This window comes from Cyprinodon tularosa, unplaced genomic scaffold (genome assembly GCF_016077235.1).
Source record: "Cyprinodon tularosa strain WSP-4 unplaced genomic scaffold, ASM1607723v1 ctg505, whole genome shotgun sequence".
In the NCBI taxonomy this organism is placed as follows: Eukaryota; Metazoa; Chordata; class Actinopteri; order Cyprinodontiformes; family Cyprinodontidae; genus Cyprinodon; species Cyprinodon tularosa.
The window spans coordinates 630,667-646,286 of NW_024039236.1; the positions used below are offsets into that span (position 1 = coordinate 630,667).

Here is a 15,620-nt window from a genome sequence, read left to right on the forward strand (position 1 = left end):
TGGTCTGGTGGTTTGCACATTTGTTTTTTTTCGATGGGTTGCTCTGTTGGGTGGTTAACTGGTTTGTGATTTGTTTTGCTGGTTGTTTGGTTTGTACATTTTCTTGATGGTTGGTTGGTTGGCTGGTTTTGCTCGAAATGTTTTACCAGAGATACACTATATTGCCAAAAGTATTTGCTCACCCATCCAAATTATTGGAATCAGGTGTTCCAATCACTTCCATGGCCACAGGTGTATAAATTCAAGCACCTAGGCATGCAGACTGTTTTTACAAACATTTGTGAAAGAATGGGTCGCTCTCAGGAGCTCAGTGAATTCCAGCGTGGAACTGTGATAGGATGCCACCTGTGCAACAAATCCAGTCGTGAAATTTCCTCGCTCCTAAATATTCCACAGTCAACTGTCAGCTGTATTATAAGAAAATGGAAGTGTTTGGGAACGACAGCAACTCAGCCACGAAGTGGTAGGCCACGTAAACTGACGGAGCGGGGTCAGCGGATGCTGACGCGCATAGTGCGAAGAGGTCGCCAACTTTCTGCAGAGTCAATCACTACAGACCTCCAAACTTCATGTGGCCTTCAGATTAGCTCAAGAACAGTGCGCAGAGAGCTTCATGGAATGGGTTTCCATGGTCGAGCAGCTGCATCCAAGCCATACATCACCAAGTGCAATGCAAAGCGTCGGATGCGGTGGTGTAAAGCACGCCGCCACTGGACTCTAGAGCAGTGGAGACGCGTTCTCTGGAGTGACGAATCGCGCTTCTCCATCTGGCAATCTGATGGACGGGTCTGGGTTTGGCGGTTGCCAGGAGAACGGTACTTGTCTGACTGCATTGTGCCAAGTGTAAAGTTTGGTGGAGGGGGGATTATGGTGTGGGGTTGTTTTTCAGGAGCTGGGCTTGGCCCCTTAGTTCCAGTGAAAGGAACTCTGAATGCTTCAGCATACCAAGACATTTTGGACAATTCCATGCTCCCAACTTTGTGGGAACAGTTTGGAGCTGGCCCCTTCCTCTTCCAACATGACTGTGCACCAGTGCACAAAGCAAGGTCCATAAAGACATGGATGACAGAGTCTGGTGTGGATGAACTTGACTGGCCTGCACAGAGTCCTGACCTCAACCCGATAGAACACCTTTGGGATGAATTAGAGCGGAGACTGAGAGCCAGGCCTTCTCGTCCAACATCAGTGTGCGACCTCACAAATGCGCTTCTGGAAGAATGGTCAAAAATTCCCATAAACACACTCCTAAACCTTGTGGACAGCCTTCCCAGAAGAGTTGAAGCTGTTCTAGCTGCAAAGGGTGGACCGACGTCATATTGAACCCTATGGATTAGGAACGGGATGTCACTTAAGCTCATATGTGAGTCAAGGCAGGTGAGCAAATACTTTTGGCAATATAGTGTATGTGTATCATGTAGCCCAACTTAGAAACAATTTAAATTGGATTTTTATTGATTAAATTTTTTTTTAACATTACATACCAAATTTTAACTCATTTTGTGTAATTTGCTATAATTTCTTTAATTGATTCTGCCATTTTTTTTTTTTTTTTACAATGTTTTACAATTGTGCTCTAGCCATTGGTGTTTAATAGTTGCCAATAATGTTTGGATTTATTGAGAAGTTTAAAGTCTGGCCATTTTGACTCTCTTCGGAAAAAGTTGTTCCCATCATGTTCACATTTTTTAAAAGCATTTTTAGGCATAAAGGCAAAGTTATGTTAATGCCAGATTACTAAATATGTGAAAACAGTTAGAATTCACATTTATTAATTATAGGTTTTCATTCATATGTTTCTTTCTTTATGGATTGATGATTTTATTGCACAGGAATCAATGCGGTTTCTCTGAAAGGGTTTGGTTCTTAGTTTCACTTCATATGATAATTGCTACCCATTGTAAAAGCAGTGAAATAGAATGCCCATTTGTTCCTAAAGTAAATAGATTTTTCTGATATACATGCAGGACCAGCATGAGCTCCACTCTCTATGTTTATTGGTAGTGGGAGGTCTGTGATAGCAACAAGCAGAGCAGAGCTTTCAGAGCTGCTGTGAATGTGTGCGCCGTCATTTGAGTTTAAAAAAGCAGTGCCACCTTATCTACTCCCTATTAAAGCAGCTGTAAGCTACCTAAGTGTTTGGCCTGGCTTTGTTTGAGCTCAGAGTTCACAACTAAAGTGTCCCTCCCCCATGATAGAAAATGCCTTGCCTCTGGCTCTCATTTTAATTGTTTTTATCCAACTTTCTAATTTCTAAAAACACTAAATAAAACAAATAAGGACAGTGAAAACGAAAAAACCTGAATTGTCATCTACTTATCTAAGTGTATCGGTCAGATTTAAACATTTGAAGTGTGGGTTTGAAATTTGTATTAAAACATATACAATTAAAGTTTATTTTTTCCTTCTTTCTGTATAATTATAATTTCAAACCCAGCTAACGATGTCGGAACTGTGCCATTAAATCAGTTGGTGTTGGAAATGGCTCAAAATGATCCTCTATTAATTCCTTTGTGACGCTTCGCTGAGAGCAACTGGAAGGCTTTTAACATCGCGGGAAACTTCTTAAAGAAACACTTTGCTTCCCATTTAGTCTCAGAATTCTTCTCCCTCTGAGGTCAGGTTCTCCTTTCACTGCTCAGCTTTTAAAATCACTCTCATTTTTTTTAGCATATTTGCCTTTTTGCTTTAGTTTGCCGCCCTCATGTTGGCAGCCACACAGACATAAATCATTTAGGAGGCTTAAATGCTCATTGTTCATTTCAGCATTGGCAATCGTTAACGTTTCCTCAGATTAATAGCCCTCTTTAGCAAAAGCAAACTTATTTAATTGGTTGGATTCTGGGTATGTTTGATTTTGTTGTAGTATAAATGAGTCAGTCACATATTTACAAAATAAAGAACCAAACAAATCAAACCGCCCAGACTGAATGATGGAAATGAAATGTTCAGTTTTTATGTATTTTAATTATTACAATATAAGATAAAAGGATGAGAGAACAGGTCAATGCTGCTATAGCTTCTAATCTAGTGAGTCAGAGGAAAGCTGCAAAAAATAAAAAATTAGTTCTGTGTGTCTCTGCAGGCTCTTTTGAAAGTCTAGTTTCTAACTTTTTCAAACATGCCACAGTAGGGTTAATCTTTTTTTTGTGTTAGTTTATTGGTAGGAAGACTGCTGTCCTGTTGCATTAATTTGTGCCGGCTTCATACACCTTTTCCTTCAACATTATCATTATAATTTCATTGTTTGCCCTGGAATAGACCTGCATTTCAGAAGAAGTAGAAAGACACAAAGAACTGCAGTTGAGTTTCTGATTTGGAAAATCACTTTGGACGTGTTACATGTTTTTACATTTGCATATCATCCACCTATGAATTTGCACAGTTTGGTCACTAGAATATCATCTGCATAATATCATCTGCATATTGATTAAGGCAAATGTGCAAAATAAAGGTTTGCAGACCCTCTGTTGAATTGCAAACTCAACTCGCTTTGCATTTTTTTTGAAGATCCGCTCCATGCATACAAACACGTTCACACACATTTTAAGATGCCAAACGCCGCTCAAGATCAGGCTCAAAGACTAAGACAAAAACTTGATGGCTGCCAAAATCAACACTGTCTGGGAGTTTGATGCTATCTGTCAGAGAATTGATGGTTTATATAACAGTTTGATGCTGTATGCGTGAGTGTGTGGGACATTCAGATTTTTTGAGTGTTTGTGAGAAAGTTTGATTGTCAAGTAAATAGCTGTAATTTTATTTTATTTTTTCCAAGGGGCCTCTCATTACTTTGAAGATTTGTTAATCCCTCCTTCTTAATGATGCCTTTGCTTCTTTAGATGCAGTCAGCATCCAAAGTGCATCGATTAAAGTCAAAGTTGTGCCTGTGTCTTAACAGTTTGCCTGTTGAATCCTCTTACTCCGTGCAGAAAAAAAGAGAAATCAGCCACTGACTTTTTGATCGCCTTAATAATAAAATGGAAAAATTTTCCAGGTCTAATCTTGGCAGTGATTTAAGCCAGATGCCTTGAACACGTAGTTCAACAGAGCTCCCGCGGTTAAAGACAGAAGAGTTTTTTACCTCTACTATCAGGGATGAAAGCCTGTTCTAGGGACAGATTTAGTTATTTATTTTCTTCTCAATCCTCAGATGTTTAGCAATGATTTGCATCCATCCAGACATAGCAGCCCACAGACAACTAACATCCTTTCAACCAAGCAACAGTGATGTGTTTACAGGAATGTCTGGTTTAAAACTAATATAATAGCAGGCATTACAAGACAGTAATGAGGACTAGAAGTCCAGCAAATCATTTCTGTTTTCCAACTTCCCATATGATTATCAATAAATACATTTTATTTTCTTATTGTGTAGCTTTCTCTATTTTCTGTCATCAGATCTTGTTGATCTTGTTATGTGTTCTTTTTTATATAATTATCATGTTTCGCTGGTAGAAACAGAAATAAAAGAAATCTGTCTCCATCCATGGTGTTCTAGTTAATGGATGGGAGCACAGGTTTTAAAATAAGCAGTGATTTTATGCAGAATCGACTGAGACGGTTGATGTGCTCCCTCCACCTCTAGATTAGATCCATTAAATCTAGAACACTAGCATTTTCATTTTGTATTGTTGGATCATAACCTGGATCCAAGTGGAGCTTTAAAATACAAAAAAAAGACAAACTAAAGATAATTCAAAGGGTCTGTATTACATCATCATTAGGGATTAAGACCCAACACCTACCCACCCATCCGAAAAGCAAAGTGTCCTAAAAGAAGCTCAGCAGTGATCGGTTTACTCCTATGAGAAAATAACTCAAACTCAGTCAGAGTGAAACTGATCCATCTGTAAGCAGCCATTCCCGTTTTATATGTAAATATGAATATTTCCTCGCTGTCTTTTTCCCCCTGGAACAACAATTCAACACCAAATCACTTTTCCATGCAATCAACTTAACCTCATAGTAAAGAAAAAAGAATTACGGCACTTTAAAAGCTGTGTAACTATTAGAGGTTTGCAGGAGTTAAAACTTTCTTTGATGCTGATCAGGTGTTTGGTGGGACTGAACTTAGTTAGAGGTATTAGATTTAGGCTGAATTCATGTGCTCCTTTAAATTTTTACTCATTCCCAACTAGAGGTTGTCAAAAGCATTGATACTCAAAAAAGTATCGATACTAAAACATTGCATCCAGAGACGATACTCATTTTCAAAATGATCAATACCACCTTTCTCTGTTGAAGTCACAGAATGAAGCAGAGAGAAGTAGAAACGTCCAAACAGCAAACACAGCCGACTCTACCATCTATGTTTGACCAACAACAGAAATATGATGCCACGTCTCCAGAAGCATGAAAATAAACAGAGCTGTGGCAGAGTTCATATGTATCGATCAGGTTCCTATTTACACTGTGGAGAAATCTGGGTTCCAACAACTTATTAAGCAGCTAAACCTAATAAAAATATTTCTGTAAAATTTTGGGGTCTTTGTTTTTATCCACAAGGATAAAAACAAAGACCTGAGTATCGATATTGAGTAGAACATTTTGGTATTGTGACACCCCTAATCCAACCCCCGAACCCCGATGCTAACAAAAGAACCCTATCTCAAGACCGTGTCCTAATCGTATAAAAATCTTTGTTAAATCCATTTTTTATCCATGATCAAAGAAGGCAGAATACAATGTTTGGTAGATCACTAGGACAGAACAGGAGAGGCCTCTGCCTGGATTAAGATCCACAGAATTAGACCCAGTTGTACCCCACCCCCACACTGACCTTCTGGGCCAGAGCTCACTTTTATCTTGGCAGGGATTGGTCCTTCTAATTCCATCCACATATAATTTAATAGGAAGCTATTGACCAGGCCATATAATACTCTTGGAGATGGCTCTGCTGAGGCCATCTCCATGTTGGAGATGGCCTCAGCAGACCCAGGGCCATCTCCAAGGACAGCTCCCACCCTGGCTCCACCCTGTTTGACCTGTTGCCCTCTGGAAGGCGCTACAGGCAAATGAGGATCAGGACAAACAGACTCAAAAATAGTTTATTCCCCCAAGCCATTGCCGCCCTCAACTCCGACCTGCACTGTCGGTCACTTTACACCTGTTTTGCACTACCCCCCCCCACCCCCACAATATGTGCCAGTACTGTTTACATTTCCTTTTCCTTCTAATATACGTATATTTTTATTTCACGGTAGCTGAAATGGAAGTCCCAAAAATCTCATTGTATCCGTTGTAGAATATGATGACAATAAAGGCTTTTTAACTTTAACTTAAAAAAAAACAAAACCCTGTAGTCTTGTAATATTTTAATATTATAATTTTTACAGCAAAGTTTGAAAAGACAGTTTCTTCCTTCTGTACGAAATTCAGTTATTTCGGCATTAAATGTGGATGAAACTCATTAGAATAACTTGAATTGTTTCTAAATTCTTTATGTTTGGTTTGAACCAGGTCCCCTATATTCTCTGTTTCCTGTGTCGCTGTTTGCAATAAATAACAGTCACTTTCTTTACATCTAATATCACTTTAATCAGTGAGAGTCAGTCAAAAATTCTTCATTTTAATCAGTAAAGGAAACAGAAAACAGCCCATTATTCTGCATTTATGTCTTTAATAGGAAGTAGATGAAAGTTTCCCCATGCTGAATTTTGGGAGTGTTTCCGCAACATAGAGTCTGTTTAGTCTATTTTTTCATTTACTTAAGAGAATAATTCAGGCAGTCTGAATAACAAATCCAGTAGCTCTGACTAAAATAGCAGCCGCAGACTGAGACACCTGACATACCTGGAGACGTAGCTTTTTTAAGGACATGAATCGCTCAAAATAAATAGAGATTTCTATTGTTATTTTAATGTTAACATTAGATATCTAGTTTTTACCTTAAATGAATAACTGTGTTGTTTTTTATCTTACCAATAAAGCTCTACTGGGATCATTTCTAAGAATCAAAACTCCTTTACTCATATTGAGTCCCTTGTTTTTTAGCTCTGTCTTTAGATCCTTTAGAGCACAGATAAATGCTAATCCACCACCGTGTGTTTGAGACATTCCTATAAAAAACTGTTTCTGTCTGTATTTGGAGTCTGAAAGTGTGCCGATTCATACCAGCCGGGAAATTACCTACCAAGCAGCTCTAGGAAGACAAAGCCCAGCTGACACACACACACCTTTAAAAAAAGTTCTTTAGAAAATCTTCCCAGTGCTGAATGCTAATGCCATTATGCTTTTTCCTCCTTTATGCCCGGCCCGTCTCCACGTTCCTGTGTTGCTGCAGATGTGACTCAGAAAACCGATACCTTGGTAACCCCCTCCGTGGAACCTGTTATTGTAAGTATGCTCAAACGCACCCCACCCCCCCATTGTCTCTGACTTGCACACATACACCAGTATGAGCTGTACTGTCTGTCGGTGCAATGTTCCATACCCCTGGACGCAAACTGACCTTGAAAGCCACTTTGTATGTAGACACACGGCTCTGAAGCAGAAACCATTCATCTAAATGTTAGCCAACCTGCATTTGGATCTTAAATAACGAACCAAAGACCTTTAATCTGTCTACTGCGGACACTCCTCTTGAAATGCATAGAAAACTTCTTATTATTATGAGTCGCTCATACATAACATGGAAACCAGAGAAACATAATAAGCCTCATGTCGATGATTGTTAGGAAAGATTTTTGTTTTCCCCTTGATTTTGGATTGCTGAGCGTGCATAATCCAAACTAAACGCAAATAAGGTTTTCTACAAGTCGCTTCTAGTTGAAAGGGACCTGGATGTGTGCATTCAGGCATAGATTTACTCTGATTAATTCAGAGTAAATCTATGCCTGGTAAGTTTGATTCTCGGTAAGTTTAATCTCTTTTATTTTTTCTGATTGTCAGGATATAACAGTCTTCTCTTCATTGTTTTATCTAGGCTTTCAGGGGGTCTCATGGGTTAATCGGGGGGGTCGAGCCCCCCTGGACCCCCCGTATTTCACACTCTGATAATAAACCTACTAGAAGGCAAAGGAAGCACAATCTGAAGCCATTGAAGGGGACCGATAACTGCTAATAGCGGCCATTTAAATGTTAAACACATCCAAAACGGTTGTCAGACTTGGGCAAACCGCTCTGCTGGAAAACTTTGTAAGGACTCTGAGCAGAAGCATTTTAAATAAGTTTTTGTTATCTTATTGATTTGTGTTTAGTGCAGGAAAAAAAAATCAAAGCATTTCAATAATGCAGTCTGCTCAAAACTATCTTTTTCAGTCTTTGGGGGAAATCAGTCCTCTAATTTGGCCAATGTTTTTTGAAGTGAGGTTCGATAAATTCTGGCTTTCATCGAGTATTGTAATGTATGGAAACTACTAATATATGGATAAGAAAAAGGACAATATTGATGTAATGCTGATGGGATATACAGTGTTATTTTACTGCACCTTAAATCTGCTGCATTTTAAAATAAACACTATTCATTTCCATGGATTTTGAGACTGAAAATTAGTAAAAACATGTCTAATTTTCAGTGATTCTGGAAGGTATTTCCAGCAAAAACTAAAAGATCCTTAACAGAAGATCCCTGAAGCATGGAAATATGTTTTGAGAAATAAAAGTAATAATTTTCTTTCCTCTCATACTGAGGATAGAGAAAGAGGAAATAAAAGTAATGTTTTCTTGATGGGTTTTGTTTTCCTGTTTCCAGATGCAAGGCAGGGTTCACATTGACTAGCTTATTTGCAACAAATTGCTGGTTTTTGACTCTGGAGGGCAGATGAAGGGGAAAAGCAGTAGAGAAAACAGATGTTTTGTAGCATGCAAGTGTGTGCCCTTTCTCCTCATCACTCATCCTAGAAAAAATATCATCGTTCCAAATATTACACCATACTGGCTGATGGTTAAAGTTCTGTCAATGTCAACCATCTAGAGTTAGTGCGACTATTAAAGCTGCAATGGCAGACGAAATGGAGCAGTTAAAGGAGTGCTACCAGCACCTAGAGATCCTAGAGAAAATGAAAATAAAAGTGTTTTCAACAATATATGCAGGAAATGTAGAAAAATTATGAAACTTTTTCTTTTTACAGCTGTTAATGGAGCTGTAAAGGCGAGAAACAGAAATGCCACAATTTGTTAAGGAAGAAACCATCCTTAACAAAATTTTAGCTTTAAAATCGCTAGATGGCACCAGTGCAGTGCCCTTTCTCAGCATTGTGTGTTGCTTTAGGTAATACATATGCATCCGGATACACATGTACTGGTTTTAGGAGCTATTAGTCTGTGATTGCAGGGCTCTTTGATATCGCTATGGCTACAGCTGAAGTGCTGTGTGTTTTCTTTTTTTTTATTTCCCTGCATACGTTTGACTCCATTATGACTTTCATTAATAAAGGCATTACGGTGTAACACTGTTTGAACAAGAGCAAGCATGATCGGATGTAAATACATCCAAACCCTTCCCGCCACAAAGTTGCGGTCTTCTGCACACGCATACAGATTGCATTTGTGTGCAAATGAGAAATTTCAAAGCAATCCACTTCCTTTTTACCATGAGGAGTGGGGCTGCAATTGTGAGTGAGGTCAATATTAGCTTTAAATGTCATTGAGCAGAAAGGACTGATAAGGAGGGGAAAAAAACTTAATTTTTTTTCAGGTTAACCTATATAGGGGGAAAGGCTCTATTTGGTTAAAAACTGAAATATTAAAAGGAAAAGTTTGTGTCAACTAGGTTTCTGTGCTTTTAAATGTGGAATAATATTTGGTTTATTAACCACAGAACCAAAGTAGATCAAAGTGACAGGTTTATGTTGACAAAAAAAGGACAAAAAACATTTATTTTTAGCAGGACGTATGACTTTTAACATTTTACAATTATGCTATTGATTTTATTAATGTGTTTTTAAAGTGATCTTTAGTTTAAAATTTTGATTTTACCCTTCTATAATGATTTGACCTTTAGCACTTTGAGATTTTTTCCTAAATGTAAAGTGCATTACAAATAAAATGTATTATTGTTATTATTAATATTATCTCAACCTTCAGAAGTCATGCATATATAAACATGTAGAGTGCATTGCTTTCCAAACAGTATGATTCATTGACTTGTTCCTTCTGTCACATTATAACCTACTTTATATTTGCTGTAATAAACAAACAAGGAATTGTAATCATTGGTAAGCAAATGGAAGAGGATCACAGACTTTTTCATCTTTTCCAATAGTACAAAAAAGCAAAATCATGACCTGCCATTTTGAGCATCAGGGACAACTGGTTTAATTATAAAGTCTGTGGTCGATACCCATCAAGAGGAGTCAAGGAATCCTACGGCGTGTTTTAACCCCTGCCCTGCACATTTTTGAAGTTTTGAGCATTATGTGCATCGTCTTTTGAGCTTAAGATTGTCAAATACTGAAATCGGAAAATCTGAGCTTTTGTATTCAGTATTTTAAAATGAGGCAGATCATTAGGCCTTCAGCCAAAAGATATTAATTTCTCAGTTTGTTTGTTTTAAAACTGAATCTTTATAAAAAAAAATAATCATGCTTAAAACAAAAAAAAATTCCAGGAGTTGTCTTGTTGCTTAGGGCCACTTTCTTGCATGTTTTAAACCTTGCCTGCCTTAAAATGCCTAAAATAGAGAATTAGCTCATTAGGAGGTTTGACTGGCCTTGAAAACAAACTAGGAATATAGTTCATTTATTTGAATCTGGTGTATTAACTTTTTACAACATGGGCAGGATAAAGGACAACGATGAGCAGGAGCTGTGAAAATTGATCTGCATGTCCTCCTCCAGGTTAATCACGAGGTTTATAAACATACCTTTATCAATCTTTCCAATCAACCTTTGCAGAGCTTAAACTGCCAGATCATTTTCACAAACATCACTGGCTTTTTTAGAGAGATGGAACAATGATTACAAATATCTGCAGTGAGTCAGAGATCCAAAAAAGAACAGAAAAAAGGTCCTTTAAAGGTTGGGATAAACCAAACTTAATGGAAGGAAATGCTCAAAGTTGATTGGCTGCAAACGGTACTAATCAAACAAGATTTGACCTACAAAGAAATATTTAAAATAACTATATTCTTGTTTTTATCACATACATTCAATTAAACCATTTTGTACTTGAGCTCCTAGTGATCTATTCAGGTAAGGTTGTTGCCAAGAAAGTTTGTCACATTTCTAGAAATGCTCACATTAGGGGCATGTAGGTGGCGCAGCGGTTAGCTCGCACAGCCTATGTACGGATACCTTAGTCCAGCCAATTCAGGTTTGAGTCTAACCTTTGGTCCTTTGCCACATGTCTCTCCCTCTCTCATACCCCCTTCCTGTCAGCCTACATTTGAAAAAATTATCCACTAGTGCTGTAAACCCCCCCAAAAAAAGATATGCTCACATTATTGCAGAGTGCAGAAAAAAATTCTCTAATTTATGCTAAATCTGTCAAACATTCACTAAGTGAAAATGTTTAAAAAATAAAACAGTGAAAACAACTTCTTTGCAACTCTTTTTTAAACCGGTGTGCCTAAATGCAACAATGAAATTTCCCAATAATGTCTCTAAACACTGAGGTAAAAATAAAAGGCAGATTGTTACTCTGTGATGTAGGAAACATAACATCGTATGATTTCTGTGAAATGAAATGAGGCATGTGCAGTAAATACCAGCCAGTATGACTTGGCCTGTGATGTTAGTGTCATGGACCACGGTGGTGGCAACAACTAAATACAATAAAGAAGACTTTACAGTTCTGACAAACACAAGTAGATCAGGTTTCTTTAAGCAGTGATTGCTGCACATTTCATAACAGGGAAGTTGAATCCTATAAATGTCCAGCTCACCTCATGTCCAGGGCTCTTTGGTGTCTGACTCCATGTTTTGGTGCCAGTTTTTTCTAGGCCCTCCATTTTGCCTGTTGGTTCCTGGTCAGTGTTTTCTGTTTTCTGGACAGTTTGGCTGATCCAGCACCATTGTCTCTGGAGGATTGCTTTCTCCACATGCTGCTATTTTGTTAGCTGCCACAATTCTTGGTTGCTGGCTCTGTTAGGCCATAAGATATACTTACCTTAGAAACCTCCTAAGGAATATCTAGATTATCTTTTTGGTCATGATGGTGGCTCTCTTGGTCTAATCTCCATAGAGTAGCACAGTCTTCATAACGGTGTGTAAAAGCTTGATCTGTCTGTAAATCCAAAGGTTCTCTAGTTGTTGGAAAGCCGCATGCGCCTTCCCAATCATTGTTCTTACAATTACATATGTCCTGTGCATCTAGTAATTATGCCAATAACCAACAATGATATGTGGGTTTCCTACCAAAGACTAAATGCAAACATTAAAACTAAATGAGACGATCAAAGCATTAGTTTAGGGTTGTGCATATCATTTAAACAAGTTTAGGAGACACATATTACAGATAAAATCTCCTCAGGTAGGTTTAAAAGCATTAAAAGCATTAGCATCTAATAATGCTTAATGATCTATAAGTTAATTTAAAGACTTTATAGACTAGTGTGACTGTAGCATTAAAACAGAGTAAATATTGATGTCATTAGCTACTCCCAGGTTTATACCCTCATGCTGCAGCATCTAACAGAAATGACAGTTGATGAGTGGATTAATAAATCCAAGTATCCAGTTTTTCACTCATTCCTTTTGGGGCTGAGATCCACTTGCTTGGCTTCTGTAAAAGGCTTTCCTATTGAACCACAAGTTAATTGATGAAAGGCAGCTTTGCTGTTTAATGAGTTTGCCCCCAGTCTGGCTAGCATTTATGAGTGGGCATCACCACGACAACACTTTAATGAACCACTGTCATACTCCATAACAGCCAGCTACAAGGGTTGTCTCATTAGCAGCGGCCACAGCGTGGTCCACAGCCTCCACTGGTAAGACCCACAGACAGCTGAACAGCCAGTCAGTCTGCACACAGTAGAGCCTGACAGCCTCAGGCCTGCTGGAAAAGCTCAACCAGGCAGAAGGAAAATTGAGCTGGTGTTGACGGATGAGCTTACAATCTCTCTGAATTCACTATTGGATCCTGACTCAGAGAAAGAAAGAATTTTCATGTCAGATTTATGTTAAACACGATTGAAGAGATTTCATAAGAAATTAATTTGTCACTTCTCTTAGATTTTAAATTTGTTTTTCTGACAGAAAAAAAAACAAGATCAGAGACGAAATATGCTCTGAAAATGTTGGAACCGCCTCAAATTTCAGTCTTTGTATTAACAAAGTCAGCGTTGTGCCGCTTTTAGGACTGAAGGCCATTTATTATAACTACAATCCCTTGTCTGTCAAACGCGTCTTAATATTCATTGATGAAGGAACAATCTATCAGGTCTCCAGTGTGTCGTGAATGAATGATTTCTCCAAGGCCAAAAAATACATGTTAACAGGATGCTGATACTGTTCACTGCTATTGTTGCGGCTAGCACATGTAGCAGCTTAAATAAAAAAACAATCGTACACAAAGATTAAAGTAAAACCACAGGGCATTTTTCCCCCCTCATTAGCAATAGTGTTGTTTTATAATTTGACCAGATTATGATCATATTAATAACTAGAACTGGACCCTATAGTTAATTAATTGGTCATGCAAATTGAGGGTAAAACCAATTAATGATTATAACTTTAAACTGCTTACTCACCATGGTTCTTAGTCTTTTATATAAAGATTGGATTCCTGGATTAGCTGTTAAATCCATTTGTCTTCACCAATTTAGTAATTTAGACTTTGGCTATTAGCAGAGTCATTAATCACCAACCAAATCAATCTGTCTCTGTTCATTCAAAGGCAGGGGGATTTGGTCTGAGTGATAAATCGTTCACTGAATAAAATAACCACCAAAGAACATATTGGGAACTTTATTAGCTAGTAATTGTTTTTAAAGTATTATTGTATCTATTAACTTATGTAGAAATACTACTGAAAATAAGAACAAGTAAATAAAAGCAAGCAAAAAAAAGGGGTTTTCAGAGCCTGATGAATGTTAATTTTAAGGCTTAATGCATTCAAAGTGTCCTTTAAATTACTAGCAGATGTTAAATGCAATCAAAACAATGAAGGCACCAAAATGTTGTGATACTGGAACCAGTGGGTTAGTTCAGCTGGCAGCAGCTGGCAAACCCAGCTGGCTCAGTTCCATTGGTTTCTCTCAGTCCAGGAGTTCAACTTGGTTCAGGAAATATAATTACTCATCCATGACGCAGTTCTTAGAAAGACTTGAATTATTCTTATGCAAACCACAGAAGTAAACTTTGCAGGGCTTTATTTTGTTACTTCTAACAGGTTGAAAAAGGCCGCCACTTTAAAGTGGCGGTTTATAGCTTGTACCAGCGGCTCAGACGGCTGTAAAACAGCTCCAACAACAGCTGAATTCACAGTTCCACTACACCAAGGGTCAGAGCTTTCTAGCGGCTCCTCGGCATACAGCAATCGGGCATGGCTGTTCCGCGGGCGGCAATGTGGGTTAACAAGAACTAGATAGCTTTCTCATCTGCTTCAGCAGGTGGGTTAAAAAAAACATTGCGTTCAACTAGTTTTGAAACTCGGGAAAAACAAGAAACTACGTTCAGCTCTCCTGAATCGTAGGCAAAATGTAGTCTGATTCGGCCAGCAAGCGCTCCTCTCCGGAGAAGAATTGGTGGCTACGTATGTAGCTTCAGCTGAAAACCGGTGAATCACTCCCCTATTGAGGCTGGAAAGCCGCTGGCAAATGGAGGTTGAATGGTAGTCGGCTGCTCAAGCAATCTCTACCGCAGGGATGTGACATCACATTGACATTTGATCTTCAACACTGTGATTACAGTAAAAGACTTGTCCCAGTGTGTGTCCTCCGAGTCTCAGCCGTCCTTTTCAGAGTGTGGGAAAAAGGCATTCTGGTGTTTTTACATTGAGATGATGTGGGTTTAACCTGACAACAGCCAGATGCATGTCTCACTCCGCCTAGCTCCACTCACATACATCTGGGAACCCGCCATAGGAATTGCCTTTACTGAAGGCTGGGCCTTATCAAAACTCCTTGCATATGATTGGATAAGCCACTTGTCTGTCATCTTTAATGACGTGCTATTTCAACCACTCACACCGAAGCTAACCCGTGACGCTATGAGAGGAGGAGCCATTTGGTAGATCAAGCTCTTGTCAAATCCGGTCGGGAGAAGGGCGAAAACATCGTTTCCACCAACAAAAGCCTTCAAAGCTGTTCTCTGATGTTCTTTTAATTAAACAATATCAGATAGATTGGACAACACAGAAGAAATAGCAGCATCAATGCTAACGCTTGCTTCCTCAATGCGAGCCGCCATTGTTGTTGGAATCTCACGGTCGCTTCTCCACTCCAGGACACACCCACCCTGCGTCCTGATTGGACAGACCATAAATTCGGTTGGGGAAATCACTTTCAATGAGCGGGTTCCCAGATGTATGTCAGTGGAGCTGGGCGGAGCAAGACATGCATCTGGCTGTTGTCAGGTTAATGTGGGTTAACTAGAAATGGATTGTTGAGGAAAGAAAACCCTAAAAGACACAGCAACAGCAAATGGGGAGGCGGGCAAAACTTTCTGCAGGGCCATCACACTCCAAAGGGGGTAGGAGGAGCTACTGCAGTAGCTGGTAGACTTTGCAAACTTTGTCTT

General features: G+C 38.8%; 1 protein-coding gene across 4 annotated transcripts in view; it reads left to right on the plus strand.

The window, feature by feature from the left end:
- The window catches only part of LOC119795242 (attractin-like protein 1), a 437,403-nt gene that overhangs the window by 190,607 nt on the left and 231,176 nt on the right, over window positions 1–15,620 (plus strand). For all 4 annotated transcript variants that reach the window (XM_038303135.1, XM_038303136.1, XM_038303137.1 and 1 more), the window contains one exon: window positions 7,283–7,335. In XM_038303135.1, the coding sequence (XP_038159063.1) occupies window positions 7,283–7,335 (53 nt within the window). The remainder of the gene's footprint in view (window positions 1–7,282; window positions 7,336–15,620) is intronic.